The 18,503-nt window shown below is 41.9% G+C and overlaps 2 protein-coding genes across 4 annotated transcripts in view; one reads left to right on the top strand and one right to left on the bottom strand.

The window, feature by feature from the left end:
* The window catches only part of LOC125708550 (rootletin-like), a 112,704-nt gene extending 109,699 nt beyond the window's left edge, over positions 1-3,005 (bottom strand). The window contains exons 1-3 of one of the 3 annotated variants that reach the window (XM_048976160.1): positions 2,739-3,005; positions 2,205-2,372; positions 138-287 (exon numbers count right to left, since the gene is read on the bottom strand). In XM_048976160.1, the coding sequence (XP_048832117.1) occupies positions 138-287; positions 2,205-2,372 (318 nt within the window). In that variant the 5' untranslated portion in view covers positions 2,739-3,005. Of the gene's footprint in view, positions 1-137; positions 288-2,204 lie in introns of all 3 variants that reach the window. The other 2 variants (XM_048976161.1, XM_048976162.1) reach the window with 2 other exon arrangements.
* Positions 3,006-3,056: 51 nt separating this feature from the next.
* Positions 3,057-10,842, top strand: pex2 (peroxisomal biogenesis factor 2). Its single transcript, XM_048976165.1, has 2 exons — positions 3,057-3,121; positions 9,772-10,842. The coding sequence occupies exons 1-2, from the start codon at positions 3,118-3,120 to the stop codon at positions 10,665-10,667; spliced, it is 900 nt and encodes a 299-aa protein (XP_048832122.1). The 5' UTR covers positions 3,057-3,117; the 3' UTR covers positions 10,668-10,842.
* The last annotated feature ends 7,661 nt before the right edge of the window (positions 10,843-18,503 follow it).

The raw sequence follows: 18,503 nt of genomic DNA, 5'->3' as shown, positions 1-18,503 counted from the left end.
TTACTTCCATTCCAGACTTCCATAAACAAAACAGTAGTGTGATGGGTGCTTCCTCCCGTTACTACTCCTAAGAGCAAAGAGAATGACATAAACCAACCAAAATGGAAAAGATGGAACAGGAATTTAAAAAGACTTACCGTAATCGCCTGATCAGAACTGCCAATTTTTGCCTGCAGAACGGCCAACTTGTCATTGGCTTCCGTCTCAAGGTCTTCCACTGTCCGAACCAAAATCTGGTTTTGGTCACAAAGATCATTCACGTAGGATCGCAGAATCTGCACTTTCTTCTGGAAAAAAAGAATAATCAAGTGTGAGACACTAACGTCTACATGCGTAACCTTGCAGACAAATTGTATATACGTTTAGCTGCTTAGCTGACAGAACGGTTTTGTTTGTTTTACCCATTTTTACAGTGAGATGTTTCACCTGAACAATTCCTGTTAAGTACCGTGCTCAAGGGTACTAGACCAAGACCTTGCTTGCACTTGAACCAGCAACCTTGAGGTTATGAGTTCATAACCACTACAGTACATACTTGCTCCTGCCCTATTATTGGCCTTAAAGGAATAATTGTGCTCGATTAGTAAATAAGTGTCTTAAGTAATACACAGGGGGTGAGTTCTCTCATCTATTTCCGCCAATGCGACATTGGAGATATGCTCGTGACATGACACTCTGCTACAAGACATGGCTCAAGAGGTGCGACATTCCATGCATCTGCTCCCTGCCCTGTTTGGTTGGTATCCTTGTAAGCTGCATGGTAAACGGCCCACTTCACTACACCAAGGATGAGGCACACGTGGGAAAAAAATGGTGTTAGGCTTTGACCACCCTTGTCCCGAAAAATCAATCATTACTTGACTTATGCTCTGCCGCAATATGACTATTTGTGTACCTGGTATTTCTGCATTTCCCTGAACACCTCGAATGGGCCATAGACCATTATTATGCACAGTCTGTCATTGTTTTTTAAAACAATGACAATAAAGATGCATTCTATTTTATTATTTGAAAATGACAGCCAGACTAGTATAGATAGATAGATAGATAGATAGATAGATAGATAGATAGATAGATAGATAGATAGATAGATAGATAGATAGATAGATATTAAATATTCAGTATTGTCAGATGTGTTCTTGGAGGTTTGAATTGTAAGGGAAATTATCGTAGACCGCTGGATGTCACTTAATTTAATTGCTACAAAATCACCTTGTAAACATGGCCGCACATCAGGTAGCATTGCAAATATCAACTGCCTCTCATATGGGTGAATCAGCCAAGCATTACTTTGTAAACTTCATTACAGTGGTTTTGATGTATAGGCTGGGATTTCAGCATGTAACTGAATAATTTCACATGACAATTTAAATGATTTGGAGCCTTTTAAACGTGAATCTAGAGGAAGATACTTTGATCCATGCCGCAGGATGGGACCTTAATGCAATTTGCCATCTGATAAAAGTAAGCTGCTTCTATGGATCTACCTTGTGATGTACTGTTAGGGAGCGTAGTTGGAGCTACTCATGGCATTTGTGTAGTCGTAATGAATATTTGTGACAAAATGTAAGCACTGCACCTACCATATTGTTGTAAACCCATACCCTCTCCAAAAAAAAAAAAAAGATTACCCATGTCTACTGGCGAATTTCTGTCAATAAAAGTAAATGAATCGTGCTACTTTCCAGCGTAATCTGAAGAATTTTGTACCCAGAGTAGTATGTATAAATCTACATGCTGCAAAGCCGTAACTCTAATATATGTATATATGCCCGCCAATATATATATTATAATTACAGCCTTTGTAACCTCCCCCCTCAATGTTGACTCCATGGCTACGGTTACGATATGCTGGCCTCTTTCTCCTGCAGTTTCTACAGGATTGTAACTAGATTGTAACTTCCTTCGTAACATCTGGGACATTGTTATTTATTTTATGAAGGGTAAATATAGTTAAAGTGCTTCATCAGTCCGCTGAATGTCACCTTTAATGACACTTTGATTCTGGGGTCACACAAAAAATACATAGATTCCCCCCTAATAAGAACACAGCAGCAGCTTCGGACATGGGTGCAGTTTTCCTTTCCTCTGTACAACAGAACACCTCTCTGGTTGGGTCGGAGAGTAATACTTTTTAAAGCCGCTGGTTCAGCTTCTTGCAAGGCGTGCGGAGACGGGACGGACCACGGGGGACGCTCCCTTACCCGCAGCACCTCTTCGCGATCGCCGGCTCTCAGCTCCTGCGACTCCAAGCGCTCCAGCTGTTCCTCGTATAGAGTTTTGAATCGGTGCAGCAGCACTTGCATGTTTGTAGTTGCGGATCTATTGGCGACCGTGCACGCTTCATCACCGCTCACCTCTGCCGATCTCATCTCAAAAGTTAATACATTACTTTTATCCATGTTGCCCTTTGATTCCGTAACATTGTTGGTTTTAGTATCATTCTCTAATTCAAAATAACATGTTAAACGATTCCCGAATACGACTAATTAACGTGGTTATGTAATTAGTCAAAAGGCTTAATTCTGTTGAATAATATATTGAGCAGTTGATATTTATCTTATAATATTAGCAAAACAACTTGTGCACAACAACTAATAACTATATTTTCTTTTTTGATTAATGTCACGTAAACTTGTTCTTATTCAGGTATAAATTTAGTTTTCAAACTGTATGAATTCCATTTTTTTATTATATTTTTCATTAAGTGTTAGACATAATTTAACTGCACTACCTACCTAATTCAAACAGACAGTTTACAGTTGTTCAATCTAGTTTGCTTGTCTCTGCGGCACGCCCACCGCCAAATTCGATTGGTTCTCACGCCACTAAAACTCTGACATTCTGCGGCGATTGGTTTAAACGCCCGTACCGAACGAGTGCTATGGTGATTTTAATAAACAATCTGAGAGAATTTGGCGCTGAGATTTTCGTTTTTGCCTCCCTGAACAGAGTAGCCTGGTCGGCAGAAGGCGATTGGTCCCAACTGATCACGGGTTCTAGTTACGAATGATTTTATTGGCCTACTTTCACATGCCTCGTGACTGCTACCACGACCCGGAAATTAGGTTTGTTTCCGCACCGAAAGGATTTGCATTTGCTCGTGGGATATTTATCATGGGTAAATATGTATTTGTATTTTATACATTTCGGTAAATATTATATTATGAAAGCTCATTGTAGTAAACTAAGATGGTGAACCAGAAGGATATGGATTGTTTTGCGTGCACGGCAAGTTCGAGTAATGATTATGGGCAGAATTATTACAGCTCTTGTACTGACATGACAGATCAGAGATCTAACTTCCAAACTTCTGCAGTTCGTAAATCATTTCATCGTTATTTCGTTAATAAAATCATGCATATCAAGATCTGTTTTTCCATGAACCGTAAACAAGGGTGAATTTTGTGACATTCGTTTCTTATTACTTTGTAACTTGCATTTTGCTTTATTTTTGTCTTAAAGTATAATAATATGTTTCGGCAACGAAGTTTGCTAGTACATCAACAATAATCAAAAATAATTTTACCACCGAAGATGTCAAAAATGTCCTTGATAGATATCTAGGTTATAAAGCGATCGGCGCTAAAGTCTTTCGTTTCATTTGTGTTTTGTTTTGGTACTTAAAAAAAAAAAAAAAAAGCGAATTAATACCCAACTGCGTGAGGCATTTCATTTTTTTGGTCAGTGCATTTCGTCCCTAAATGCACCTCTCGCAGTTATTCTGCGTATTAGGATGAATGTCATTCCGATGGAGTAAGTAAGTCCAGGTTATGTCAGGATAAGCTCTTTTATTTGTAAGCAGGACTCCTTGCGGGCTCTCAAAGCACACATGCGAACCTGTTTACTGGGAACAGTTATGAACGATTTGTTGCAGCATATCGCTTTGCCTCCCTGCTCACATGTTTTAATGCTTTTCGACATGCGAGCGGTTTCATTTTTCCGGTGTTACGGCCGATCTGTGCAAAACAGCCTGATCTGTAGAATTTAGTGCTGTAGATTGAAACGGGATGATCATAGCCGACTCTGAACTCTCCTGCTTTGGCCTGAAACGCTCTTGTCACCGCTCCAGATTAATACACAGGCATCACTATTTTGGGATATACAGATGCCCAGTTCTGCTTTTGGATACTTGTCTGTACCAGATATCAGATCTCCACTATTAGGATTCTATTGCTATTTTAGTATTTTAATTTTTTAGTTTTAGTGAAGGGAAACATGGTGAAATTGTTCTGCCTACTTCAAAGTCATCAGTGTCTCATTGCTGATTAAAGCCATTCATGCAAAGTGTTTGCTAGGAGGTGATCTGCATAAAGTCTATGCATTAAAAGATTAAAATGTGTTTTAAATACTGTTCCTGGAAATTTTCAAAAATATTTGCACACCCACTTGTAGAGCAAAGCGTCAAACAAGCAAAGATTAGAGCAACTGGGGTTAAGGTCCTTGCTGAAGAGTTCAATAGTGATACAGGTATTCTATTGGCTATGGGATCTAAACCATTGACCTTCTGATCTTTCACACAAAGCCTTATACTGCAGTGACAGACTGCTTATACTGCAGCAATTTGATATGTAGTAATGTTCACTGTACTTTGCAAATGGTGATATGTATTTTTTATTGCTGACGTTATTATACTGAAATCCTCTTTCATAGAAAATGTTTATTTTGTATAGTATTATGTAACTCACTATTGAAGAAATATTTTTAAAGCTACTTCTTGTGTTGCTTCTGAACACAAACAATAGTATAGGGATCAAAGTTAATCTCGATACCCCTGTTAGTGCTGGAAAAACACTAGGACTTGGTTGACATTATTGATTTATAAATATTAGTTTCCCACAAACAATCTGCATAGTTGTTCCCTCATTCACATTCATTCAAAACTTTCTGTTCTTTTCAGATATTTTTGGTTGTTACCTTGTTGAGAAACAAACAAATTAGAAAAAATCATAGAATTGTATAGAATTTAGAATCAAATTGAGCAGAAAAATAGAATATATAGCACAGTAATCAAAATGTTTTACTTTTAAAGTTTTGGGACCTGACTTTTAAAGTAATTGGTCTGTACAGAGGGAAGCGTGATCTTAGGAGGACCAAAAGGTTGTCTATACATTGGAACAAAAAGGGGCAAAAAAAAGGGAATTATTTGAACGTTACGTTGGCAAGGAATTCCATTTATTTATTCTGCAGATGTGCTGTAATGTTTGTCTTGAAAGTACAGGCAATGACAGGTTCTTGCTTCTTTTCCAAAAAATGTCTCAGGGATGTGCTTGATTTGTTGCATGTGCAACAAATGTCTGTGAACTCCAGATTCCAACAAGAGAGATGTAATGCTGTCTGGGTCATATGAGCTACAGCACTGTAAAGGTTTGGGCGGAACTTGGCAAAACGATTCCCTCTATAATTTGTGCTTGTAACAAATGGTGCATAAATAATCTTTTTTTTTTTTTTTTTTTTTTTAGATCAATTTACACAGCATTTATCTGGACAATTGTGCATTATACAGTTGGACGTTTTTAGAGATGCAATTTTGGATAATTACTTTGTTCGAAAATAACACGGTCCCAAGGATCACTGGTTAGCAGATCTTTCAGATTGAAGTGTGAATTTGCCTGACCTGCTATTTGACAACTGTAGCTATGAGAGAAACCCTGCATGGTTCTGCAAAATTCAGGGGGCTTTTTTTTTTTTTTTTTAATGCTGAGAATTTGTAATTAAATAATACACTAAATAATAATGTTTTATAGCAGGGATATTAATTACCACCATAAATTAGCTTCATTAAGCCAGACACTAGGAATTAAATAGCACTGATGAAGATCAAGGTTTGCAAACAGAAAATTTAGCTGTACTCCCATTGTATTATCATTCAGTGCATTGATCTTAACATTTGCCGTCTTTTCATAGGTTCTGTGTTCTGCATATTGATTGGAAGCAGACAGTTTCTCGTGGGAGGAAAAGGTGTTTGGCAAACAGTCTTCTTATAACCCAAGTCAGTATTTTATTTGCCTTGCCATTTTAATTATAGTGGCATTTAGCACTGCATAACTGCCAACTAAAATATACAAATTGTATCTCTGTCCTTGAAGATTAACTTAGCAGAATATATGTTGTTTGGTTCATTCAGCAGTTTTTTCCACTGTACGCATTGGCCCATTTTAACGGAGAAGTGTTTGAATTAGTTAAATATGCTGACACGTTGATATTGGTGTGCCGTAAAAGTTTTGCACTCGGTTTAGCGTGTTCAGACCTTACTCTCCTCTCATTAAGTTTCTTTCCCCTCCTTTCTGGGGTTGTAGCCTCAGCCGTTAAATGTTTCATGAGTCTCTAAGCTGTTTTCCCCGGGACGCTTCTGTTCTTGTTAGTTACACGGGCCTTGCATCTTCCACCTTCCAAACTCACAAAATCAATTAATTCCTTTAAATAATTTATCTTCAGTGCAAACCAGATTAGGCGGGGCACATATCTTTGTGTCAGCTTTGTTTTAAAGCATGTTTTTCAGACATTAACTTCCTGTATCCCCCCCCCCCCCAGGCTTTTAGAATTTCTTTTGTGATTAGGGATATGGGGGCCGCCCCTTATGAAGCATTAGCGCGCGACAGCAAAGTCTTCAGACACCGGTGCATTTAATCGCATTCATTTTTCATGACTTGAACCTATAACAATTAGCCAGGACGGTTTCGCCCAATGGATGTCAAGAGACAGATGGCTGTGTGTCTCAGTCAGCCTTTGTTGCACGTTGCTGAAAGTTTAGCTCTCTTTCATTTGGAAGGCGTCTATCTTCCTCCTCATCCACGGTCCTCTCACTTCCCTGCCTGTTCAGCAGACCGGTGACAGTATCGGTATCAGACAGCCCCACAAATATCCCTAAAAGTATGTCGAAGTCTCCTGTTCGTGTTCATATTAAGAAGAGATATCTCTGATGGTTGGACACTCAATTGGCAGCTATTTCACCAGGTTGATCAGTTCCCATTTGGAGTTAAATTACACCTCTGTTAAACAAGCTTGTAATAATTATGTGTCTGATTGGAAGGTCACCAGTTTGAATCCCGTCCACGGCTGAATAGCCACACGTCCGTTGGGCATTTGAACAAGGCCTATAACCTCCCCCCCAAAATGCTTCAGGGGTGCCAAATAAATGGCCTGAGCCTGTGTTCGAGCCTAAGCTGCACTCTTGGTTGTATGTGTGTGTGTGTATGTGTGCGTGCGTGTGTGCGTGTGCCGAGAACATGGTGGGATATGTGAAATGAAGCATTCCAATGTACCTGTTTTTGTGCAAATGGCAAATGAAGCATCCTTTCATTATTACAAGAAGCAGTCGATAATGAACGCGAGGCACCCTGTCCACGTCATCTTGCCAGGTGAAAGGACCGTTACGGGTCCTGGGCATTGCGTCACTTTTCCACATTCACTGTTCTACCTTTCATATTTCTTTGCCTTTTTGGACCCATCTGGAGTGAGAGTTTGAACGGCTCACGGTCTGACGATGGACCCGGTCATCCATGCCGCCTTCACGCTTGGCGGGACGTTGAGGGCACGAGTGCTGCCCGTTTTGACTCCCTGCCAGCCTCTTTTCTCTCTCTCTCTCCCTCTCCCTCTCCCTCTGCTTTTTGGACTCCTATAGGTATGGAAACTGGAATCTTCCGGGCCCCCTGACTCATCTTGGTGGAGTCAGCGAATCAAGGAAACTGATGCATAAAGTATATCAGTTATAATTACCAAACTCCATGCGATGGGTTGCTGTCCCATCTTGGGTTGTTCCAGCCTTGCGCCCATAGCCCCTGGGGTAGGCTCCAGACCCCCTGCAACCCTGAATAGGACAAGCAGGTTCAGAAGAGGGATGATTACTAAACTATCTCACTACTAGTCAGCATATCTCAGGAAGCACAGGGAAAAGTCAGGGGTCACCCTGGCCATAGGTAAACTAAGTAGAGATATCAGATCCCCAAACTGAATGTTTTTGGACTCCATCCACACAAACATAGAAGAACATGCATAGAGGGAACTGAACCCACAACCACACATGCTCTAAACGCCTTTTATATATGAATGTCTAAATAAACTCTGCCTCTGTCATACCGCATCTCTTTCCGTCACCTGTATTGCACAGCCATCTTTATGCTCGAGGAAACTACACTGTACCTCAAGTGAGAGATGGTTGGTTTGTCATGCTCTCAGTCAACCGGAACCTTCCATGTGTCATCGGTCTTTTTATTCCTTCCCCAAGCAGCGATACAGATAGGTGAGACAGACGGGACGTGTCTATTTTCCAAAAGTGTGTGTGTGTATATATAAGATACTCTAAAATGAATGAACCTGACATGTCACAGTCTGCCAATACGACGCTTCTCTCGTGCTGATAGATGTGAGTGGATTTCTAAGTCGTCGTGCGGATGCAGCATCGAGGACTTGCTGGTATGCGCCACGAAAGGCGGCCCTTTTTGTACACACTGGCAGCAAACATAGTCATCGATTACAAGTTTCGATGACTGCTTAAGACCATGGATTTTCTTTTCTGTGGCTGAAGCCTTGTAAATTTCAGCCCTTAATTTTTATAGGCACTGGCCATTGACGGAGGAGTCTACTTGTTATATATCTGGAAGCTACGCTGAAGTCTGAAGGGACCTGTCGATAGTAATCCTGCTATCGACGGCCGCTCTGTAGGAGATGTTCTTTGCCCCAGCTAACGTCTGTGTGATCTTTTAAATCATAATTACATTAATATTGACAGGTCCATGACAATAGTCACATTACTATTGATGGGCCCCTGTCAATGATACGTGTCCAAATAAAACATGTTCATTCATAACTTGTAAACTGTTCAATAAACACTTTGGAAGGGATATCGAGGCTTTCCATCCCCGGAGTGTAGGTGAGATGCCATTGTTTTTCTAGCCTGGCCTCGAACACCAGAGATAGCCGTCGCTGAATTGGGGCTTTAATTCCAGCTGTGTTTGTCTTTATATTCGGAGATAAATCACATTGTCTCATGCTGAATATGCATACAAATATGTATGCCTTCTGTTCCCCCCCCCCCCCCCCCCCCCGGACTGTTATTTATTTATTTATTTATTTATTTATTTATTTATTTATTTTGTCTGTCTTTTCCATGTTAAATAAAATTCTTCACCACATTGGCATGTTAATAAGGATGAGTAGTAAGTTTACTCTCATTTTCTGTTTTTTATGTCCAATTCCATACACGACAGCTTGGGTCCTTGTTTGAACTTGTCACATGTCTTTTTTGAAAATGCAGTGTATGTGTTAGAGAGCCAAACCGGCCCCCACCGTTCATGCCAGACGCGGGTATATAATGAAAGGCTGGGATGCGTCACGCCGTCCACGCCGCCGATGTTTACTGCCCCGCCGGGCCCATGCATTTCGGATAATAGTTCCGTGGGGCGATTTTCGTCCAGAAGCATCCCCGGCCTGTATCTCACGAGCTCTAATGCCTAGAATACACCAAGTTCGTTTTTGGCCGTCAAAAGCTGTCAGGATGTCGATGAGAGTTGCTGGCTGTCTGTTGGGGCAGTGTACATGGCACTGTTGGTCCGCGTCAGTGTTGTTTTGGCTAATTTAGGCTTGAAGCTAGATAGTTAAATTCTTTGATTTGGTTGTTTGTCTACCGTCGTGCTGATGTGTTCCAGCGCAAATTTTCTCAGTCGTTAATCGGCCTTGGTAGGGGCTTGGTATTTTGCTGTTGGTTTGTTGTGTAACTTTTTTCAAGCTGTGCTTTGGGGGTCTGATGTCCGAATAGCATTTTCCTTCCAGATACACAAAGACATGATGCTGACGACGTGAGCGCCTCGACTCCGGTGTTGCGGATAAGCCAACTTGACGCCTTCGAGTTGGACACGGCACTGGAGCAGCTCATCTGGACACAGCTGAGCCGATGCTTCCAGTACTTCAAACCAGGATTCCTGACCCCCTGCGAAGCAGAGCTGAAGGCCCTCCTGCAGCTCCTCCTGTGGAGGTTCACCGTCTACTCCCACGGCGCCACCGTCGGCCAATCCTTGCTCAACATCCGGTACTGCAATGACTCGAGCCAGGCCCATGGGTTCCGGCCTCTGATCCAGAGGCAGAAGCTCTGGTTTGGTTTGTGGACAGTCGGAGAGAAGTGGTTGAAGGAGAGGGCGCATGGGCTATTTCTCAACCGACCCTCCGAGTCACCCCTCCTCAAGGTCAGACGCATCTTCGCCATCCTCAGCGGTGTGGCCAAAGTGGCCAACCTATTGAACTTCCTGCATTTCCTGCGGCGGGGTCGGTTCCCCACTCTGACGGAGCGCCTGCTGGGTATGCGGGTAGTTTTTGCGGGATCACCAGGAGCCCATGACGTCGGCTACCAGTACGTGAACCGCGAGCTGCTGTGGCACGGCTTCGCGGAGTTCCTTATCTTCCTGCTGCCTCTCGTGGGTGCCTGGCGGCTCAGAGCCCGCGCCCTTTTGGCACCCCCGCAGCGGGAGCCGGGCCCCCTGGGCACCGAGTGCGCTATATGTGGGGAGTGGCCCACTATGGCGCACACGCTGGGCTGCTGCCATGTCTTCTGCTACTACTGCATCAAGAGCCACATGATGGCGGAGGTGAGCTTCTCTTGCCCATGCTGTGGACAGGAGGCCCAGGACCTAGAGCCAGTTAAAATCCAGATGGAGATGACCAAAATCCAGTGAGTGCAAGGAACCTCTACAGACTCTCCGAATAATTACAAATTCACCTTAGTTTTCCTGGATTTATGTTAAAATGTACAGGTTATAGCTCTGCGATGGGATGGATGGATGGATGTACAGGTTATATTGTATATTGTATATTTCTGTATAATAATAATAAATACTGTGACCACCAGTGTGTGTTCGCCTAGAGTGGTATTAATTGATCCGCATGATGAATTTTAATATGTATTGCAAGCCAAATTAATTAATGTGCCCCAAAAAGAATTCCATATTCATTCATTTGTTGATTTGCTGTATTATCTTTCCTCTCAGATGAAGTTCAAGGATGAGTGTCAAATCTGAGGGCTGTCAAAATGATCAAACAAGATGGGGTGGGGGGGGGGGGGGTGGAGTAGAGGACTATCTGTGTACCCACACCAGGATGGATTTCTCGAATATGGAGGTCTGCCCGCCGCGGCGTAACGAAAGCTAGCAGGGTGGCAGGGCTGGGTGCCACGTTGCACGCTAACACGGCTAATGGCCGCGCGGATCGTTATTTATCCTGGCAGTAGCCTTCCCGCGTGAGCCGTGCTCCAGGCGACGTGCACCCGAGCGGGCCCAGAACCGCTGGAGAGTGTCAGGCCTTTTTTTGATCGCTCCAGCTTAATTACAGATCAGCAAGGCAATCAATCTCGTCTCCCTGCATGATGGACTTCTTTGATGGCACACACATGCAGTGCTGAACTAACTCCCCCCCCCAGCACCCCTTCCTTTGGCCTGAATAGGCAGACACATGTACCAAAGTGGTAAATATGTCCATGTAATGTCTTCATGTGATTCATGCCTGTGCATTCAGTAGCCCTGTTGTGGCATATAGGAAAATGAAAGTGCATCAACTGCCCCCCACCCTTTTGAATTTTATTATTTTTTTTAAACAAAAGAGGCTCTTGTGGGGGGATAAAAGGGTTATCGCAAACAAACTTGTATCTTTGCAGAGATACATTAGTGGAAACGGTTTTGTTTTTGTCATTCTGATAAGTGCTTTTGTTCCACGATGAGGAGATCCGTTCTCTCCCCCATTTCCCCCTCGTTTAATAGTTACCGCAGAGTCTCTCTACATTCGTTTTATATAACCCAATGCACACTTGCATACTGCTTAAGGCTGATGATGTCGCATGCAGATGAGGTACCGATTTTGTCAGCTCCAGGAAAACCGGACGTGGAGAAGCAGGGTAGGGTGGCTCGGATAGGGCTGGGTGAACCTCAGGACGCCACGCAGTACCGGGAGAAGCTGGCACATCAAAAACAAAATGCGCCCCTGATGGAATGGGACCCTAGAACTTTCTGGGAGCCAGGCTTCCCTCCGCACAGTGATTTTGACAGGTGCGGCGACATGAGCTCGGCAAGCGCTCTGAGTACTGAACAGTAGCTGATTGCAGCTGTAAATTTAGTTTACATTTTGTAACAGATTTAGTGACGGATCCTTGATTCATTATCACATGAATGTCACTCACAATATAAACAACCACTATCCATTGGCTTTGTCCATATCATGTCCATTCAAGAACTTCTTAAATTATACTCATGCTTATATTTACAATATTATATTTACAATTATACTTATACATTCATGTTCACCCATAACTTTAAAAGATGAGTCTTAATGTAGTGAAGTTTTAAGTAATGATGCCGAACCATTTTATTGTCCTACATCCCAGACTGATTAATAGTTTACATAATCGCTTTAAAATATAACTAAAGTACCGTAAAAAATAGGTCTTGCAGCTGTTCGATATGGCTGCTCCAGTTTGAGAAAGGTCCGGACAGGAAACTTTATAATTATACATGACATTGTTGACTTTTTTTGATGTATGCCTATAGTCATTCCCATATGTATAGCATGAAATGCCAGAAGTGTGCTTTTATTGTATTTTGTGAATGTGAAACTAATTGTCTTTCCACTGCTGAGTATATTTATGAATTATACATGAACATTTTATCATGCGGTCATAAAATGTACATATGATTTTTCCTTTTTGAGGGGAGGCTGACTTTAAGATACATTAGATAGGTGATGTTTGTTGTAATGGATTTAGAACCGCATAGACAGGATTGAGCCCATATGGGGAAGGCAGGCCTTGCGTGCCTGTTTGCCCAGACCAGTGAGTCGTTCATTCCAGAACCATGCAGTACCATGTGTCAGGAGACAACAACAGGCAGTTACTGGCTCTCACAGCCTGAGGTGAAGCAGGCCTCTGCCGAGTCCAAAGCTCTCACTGCATTGATGTCTAATACACACTAAATTGCAAATAATCTGCAAACATCCTTCCAGACGTCCCCTCGAATTTCCTGAAGCTTAAGCTGAATCAAACTGCTTTTAAAGTTTGACTATCTTTTAAAGTTGGTGGAGGTTGTAGACCATTTCATTTGGGGGGGGGGGGCAGACTGGGGCTAGTTGTTCTGGCAGGGGAGGGCAGATGCATTTGACCTTAATGTCTTCCAAGTGTTTCATGCACTAGATTAAGAAAACAATTTTGAAAAGTTATTTATGCAATGCATTACAGTCACATTTTTACAAATATGTAACTCACTCTGATTTTTTTGTTTAGACTGTCTTGCTTCCACTAGCTTGATTTCTTTCTCTGTCATTAACTTCGCTTTTCACCAACTGAAGCAACTTGACCACCCTGCCCACTCGTGTTAATAGTCCATCAAGAAAATGTGCTTACGTTTGTGTGTCGCCTGTTCCCAGCACGCTAAATTTTAGACCACATATATAAATGTGAATGATAGTAGTAATGATAATATTACATTTGTTTCAGACCCAAGTAGCATATGTATTTAGGGGGGGCTACGAGGGGCCATGTATGTTGTCATGGGGACACTGCTCTCCGTAGAACCACCCCCCAGAGTTTAGGTAACTTCCAATAAAACAGGGTAAAATATGGGATGTGTTGTCCACTGGTCTCTGGTTTCCTAAAGACATGTCTACAGTGATTGTCAGTATTGTTTCTTTGACTTGTTTTTTGCCTTTAATAAGGCATGTTCCTTATAGCTCACTTAATTCCCGTTAATGTGGCATCTGTTGCCTTGGTTGGTATATAATAATTAATTATTTGAAAATGCAGTAATACATTTAAATGAGGTAGTATTGTTTTGTGAACTATTTTAAGGGGTGATATTGAAAAACGCAGCCCATGCAGAATTTTGATACAGATATTTCTTTTTTTTCAGATTAGTTTGTCTCATCAGCATTACTGCAGGGTAAAATTTGGAAGAAGACGGTATATAAGACAGTATGCAATGTGTTTCCCGGCTCTTAGGAATATTCACAAAGGCAAGGTTCAGGTGGTGAGGAATAAATGCAAAAATCCTATCAAAGTAAAATTGCCCCTTAAAACGGAGATGTACGAGTGCGAGTCTGCGTGTGCGTGTGCAGGTAGTTAGTGCGGCTGCACTGTCTGGTTGTTAAAGCCCTAACTGCACTCTCCTGACTGCCGACTGCAGTGTCCTGAACTTCACACTGAGATCTTCTGTTTTGTTCCTTCTCTTCCTGCACAGCCTGATGAAACATAATAACCTGGGCTGGGATTTAACAGCTTGAAATTACTGGAAACGAGAAAAGCAGCATAAGATGGCAAAAAGCAACTATTGTGGTTTTTTGTGGGCTGCATTTAGCATTTTCACTATATATAAATACACACCTAAGCTATTTTTTGTCAATATATATGTTTAATTATGTGTTTTTAGTTGCTAAATTTCTTTCTTTCCACTGCTAATAGCCTTTATTTTTCTTTAATGATTTTATATTGGCCAAAACTGGAGAGGACAATACTGTGGAGTTACTAATATTATATTCATGCATAACTTGCCAAAAAATAAAACAAATGAACCCACAAGCCAACAAATAACTGTGGCTGGAAAAGACTACAATACAATTGCACTCTTGTTATATGTGAACCAAAACGTGAGTAATACTATAATGCACATAAAATGACAGGACACTTGTGCATCTCTGCACTGAATGTTGTGCTAGCCGAGAAAACCATTTTCCCGTTACCATGGAAACCATACTGCAAATGTGCCCGAATCTGAACTCCTCTTGGAAATCGGTGAACCGACATGTCTACACAGATTAACCTGCGCAACAGAATTTGTTCTGTTTGCAAATGTCTACGCAGAACAGGCAAAGCGTGAGCTTACAGGCCTGTTGAGTATTTCGTGAAATATTGAATAAAGTTGCTTATTTATTAAATGATTTTCATTTCCATACCAAGGGAAAGAAATGTGTGTGTGTGTGTGTGTGTGTGTGTGTATCTGTAAAATATTGTGTGCATATATATGAGCAAAACATTTAAACAAAAAAATATGTAAAACAAAATTATACTATGACTCAAAATTAATTTTATATTATGACATTACTTATCGTTGGTTTCATTGAAATAAGAAATAAAATGTATTATCTGTTATTTTTATATTTTATGGTGTCATTCCATAATCCAAAAAAAAGATGCTAACTGAGTGAGTCTGGTTATTCTATTACACACAGTCCTAAAACATTTTCACCAGTCCAACATTTGTCTGTCTAATGGGAAATACATATTGTTAACTATTTCTGACAATTAGCATATTTCACAGAATGATCAAGTGTAAGAAACTATGGACATTTTGCCTGGTGAATCATAAATAGCGTGCACTGGGCTTAATATGACCTTCCTGTCACTCCTGAGGAAAACATGAAATTCATTAAGCAGCGAGCCATTTCTGGTCTTATCTGTTTTATCCCTCAGGCATTTCTGCCATCAAACTAAAGAGAAATCCAAGACACCACATGATGTAATTATTACAATGCAATTACTGCCTGGGTACTGCTTTATTCAGGTTTGTACATAATGCCGGAATCTTTGCACATGAAAATGAAGTGCTTGCTTTATAATAATAGCAATAACAGTACAATTCTGAAGGTTGGGCTTTGTCCGGCGTGGTTTCATTATTATGCAAACTGAATGCACATCACTGCTTGAAAATAAAGGCAATTTCAATTAACTTAGGAGTGAATTACTTGGGAGTTCGTTATTAAATGATGAATAGAATCCAGTATCCTTTCATGAAATCCTGTACAACAAAGAGGAACACAAAATCTCACTAATCTGACTTATTGCTAAAATCGTGTACTCAATACTCAATGCCCTCCATATTAATATTCCAGCATTATTAGTCTGAGTATCTCGCATGAAGTATGCACTTTAGCCTGTACGGTGCTCCATTTCACTAATTTTGCAAATCACAAATGAAGCACTCTTCATAATCTTCGGTATGCTATTTCAGGTTATATTACCAGGAATATGGTTTCCACGCCATATTATAATAAATGCAAAATATGCTCTTTGCATTGATTTATGCATATTTATGTGTCCATGTAATTAATAACCGTGAAAATGAAGGATCATTTGTGGCTGGTGGACCTGCATCACAAACGTTAAATTAGCTACCGATACATATATTAATAAGAAAAATGGTTAATCAGAGATTATCAGAGAGATACATATAGGTACAGTAGCTTATAATGTTTTGTGATTCTCGACTTCCTTGTTTGCTGTGTGATGCAAATCTTGTCACTGTTCTAAGAGATTACCAGCTTTTACCTGGTAGTGTGCAGATCATTGGGAAATGTGGATTGTGAGCAGGGATTGTGGCTTCTGAAATTCCTCGCCTCCGTTTGATTTATGGTTTCTCGGGCAGTGTTTCGGGCAGCCTCACCCAGCGCGCTGGACCGACTCCCTGCCCAGAGCCACTTGTGAATTTAAGCCCCAGCGAGCCGGGCACTTCATCAAAACCAGAGACAAGGGGCAGGATGAGCGCACATCTGCCGGCATCCCAGTAGTTATTTTCAGCAACACGGTTTTGATCTGGTGTTCCTGAAGCGCCGTGGCACGCTATCAGCCACGGCAAAAGTGAACAAAGATGTGTATTTGCTATATTCCCCATCGGGTGCACCTTTCTGTCCCTTGGTGGCGAGTATTTGGTTGTGCCAGCAGCTTAGCTGGACAGGAAGGTGCAGTTTTAGTGACATGGCTGTGCAGAAAAAGAAGCAGCTACCTCAGCTAGGGTCAAGGTGAATGTTCTATTTCCCAATCTAGTCCTCAGGGATCCATTGACAGTTGGGGGCAGCAAAAATGTGGACTGTCTGGCAGGGAGTTTGGAGGGAGCAAAAATGTTTACTGGCTGGGCGCTCACACAGTCCTATTTCCTCGGGACGTCACTCAGGTACGTAAAGGCTGAGTCCGAATATCACACCAAACCAACAGCTTTGCCAGCTGAATTGTCTGAATGAGTGTCCAGACTTAATAGGTGTAAAACACTCATGCTGATCTCTTTAGATCTCTTCATAAATATTCCATCCATATTTGCACCTTTCTATATCATGTTACCGCTACAAGGTCACCAGGCACCTAGGGCCTGTCCCAATAAGCAAAGGAAGCAAGGAAGGGGAGACCCTGGATGGGAAGCCAATTCACCACAGATCATGCACACAATCACACTATTTACAGAGACCATTTCAGCTACAATTTCTTGGACTGAGAGAGGAAACTGGGGTAACGAGAGTGTGCACAGGGAGAGTGTTCACACTCCACACACATAACTCTGGGACATTTCATGCATTTATTGAATATTCTTTTTAATCACTTAACCTGAGTTTCTGTTCTGCTAACTGGTTGCAGAGCACTGGTCTGAATCTAAAGTGTCAGCCTTTGATTCTTATGGAGCAGCAGAAAAGACACACATGACCAGTGTGTTGGTGCCAGTGGTACCAAAAGGTCAGCTGTGCGCTGGGAAAACCTTGGAGACCTGCTTGTGCTTTTTGGTCTAGTCAGGAGTCTGTAGTTTTCAGCCATAGCTCCCCATTGCGTGCTTGTCATGAGTACTGTAGCTATGTAAACCTCCAATAAATATTTGATAGCATGTGTTTTCTTAAATGAAAGCTGTTGCAGATTTTATGAGCATGGTGACATTAACGGCTAGATTTAGTTTATGTGTGTATCTTAAAATGCTGTGGGGATGATTTGAGAAATAGATATTTGTCAGGGAAGTGATTGAAATGTAGTCGTGTCACAGGCAGCATGCTGAACTATCTATTATGGATGTATGACCTGGGACAGCCTGCGATAGCCAATGAAAATATCCATTCAGGTGGTGTGGAGAAAGACTGACCAGAGCACTAAATGAGGCTGTCTGCCATCCATGTAAAGAGGATAAGGAACAGCAGGCCAAAAAGGAGGAGCACTTTGCAGATAACCCCCAGGGTGGCAGCTTCTGTTGTCATAAGGAATTCCAGATGTTCATGTGCTGCGTGAGACGGAAGAAGCCAAAAGCGAGAACACCAGCAGGGAGGGTTGGTACGGCGCACAGCTGCCGAGAGACTCGCCAGGGAAGCTTGACTTGGGATCCGGCGCCAACAGGGCACTCTCGGTCACATGGACAAAATAGAATTAGCAGGAAGGATTCCTCCGGTCTCCGTGAAGACTCAGAGACTGCAAGTGCCTCCACATCCAACATCTCACAGTGTACGCAAGCCCACGAGAAATCCTCGTCAGTGTTAGATTCGCGACGTTCGCCGCGGTGATGTCACCTCATACCCGGATGGGGTCTGCGCCATGGGTATAACTGCAGTGAGGAATGAGGAACATGTTATCAAAAGGAATTAAAGGCAGGCAAGGAAACTCAAATAGCTTTATGCGAAATATTTCAACTTTTTTTTTCCCCCCAATACCAAGAGCGGCTATAAATCACTGGAGCGTGAACAGAATGAGGTTGTGGGGAAAGGAGCACTTTCCACGTGGATGTTCTGTTGTGTCT

This window comes from Brienomyrus brachyistius, chromosome 15 (genome assembly GCF_023856365.1).
Source record: "Brienomyrus brachyistius isolate T26 chromosome 15, BBRACH_0.4, whole genome shotgun sequence".
In the NCBI taxonomy this organism is placed as follows: domain Eukaryota; kingdom Metazoa; phylum Chordata; class Actinopteri; order Osteoglossiformes; family Mormyridae; genus Brienomyrus; species Brienomyrus brachyistius.
The sequence above is the reverse complement of the archived record's forward strand: the minus strand, read 5'-3'. Positions and strand labels throughout refer to the sequence as shown.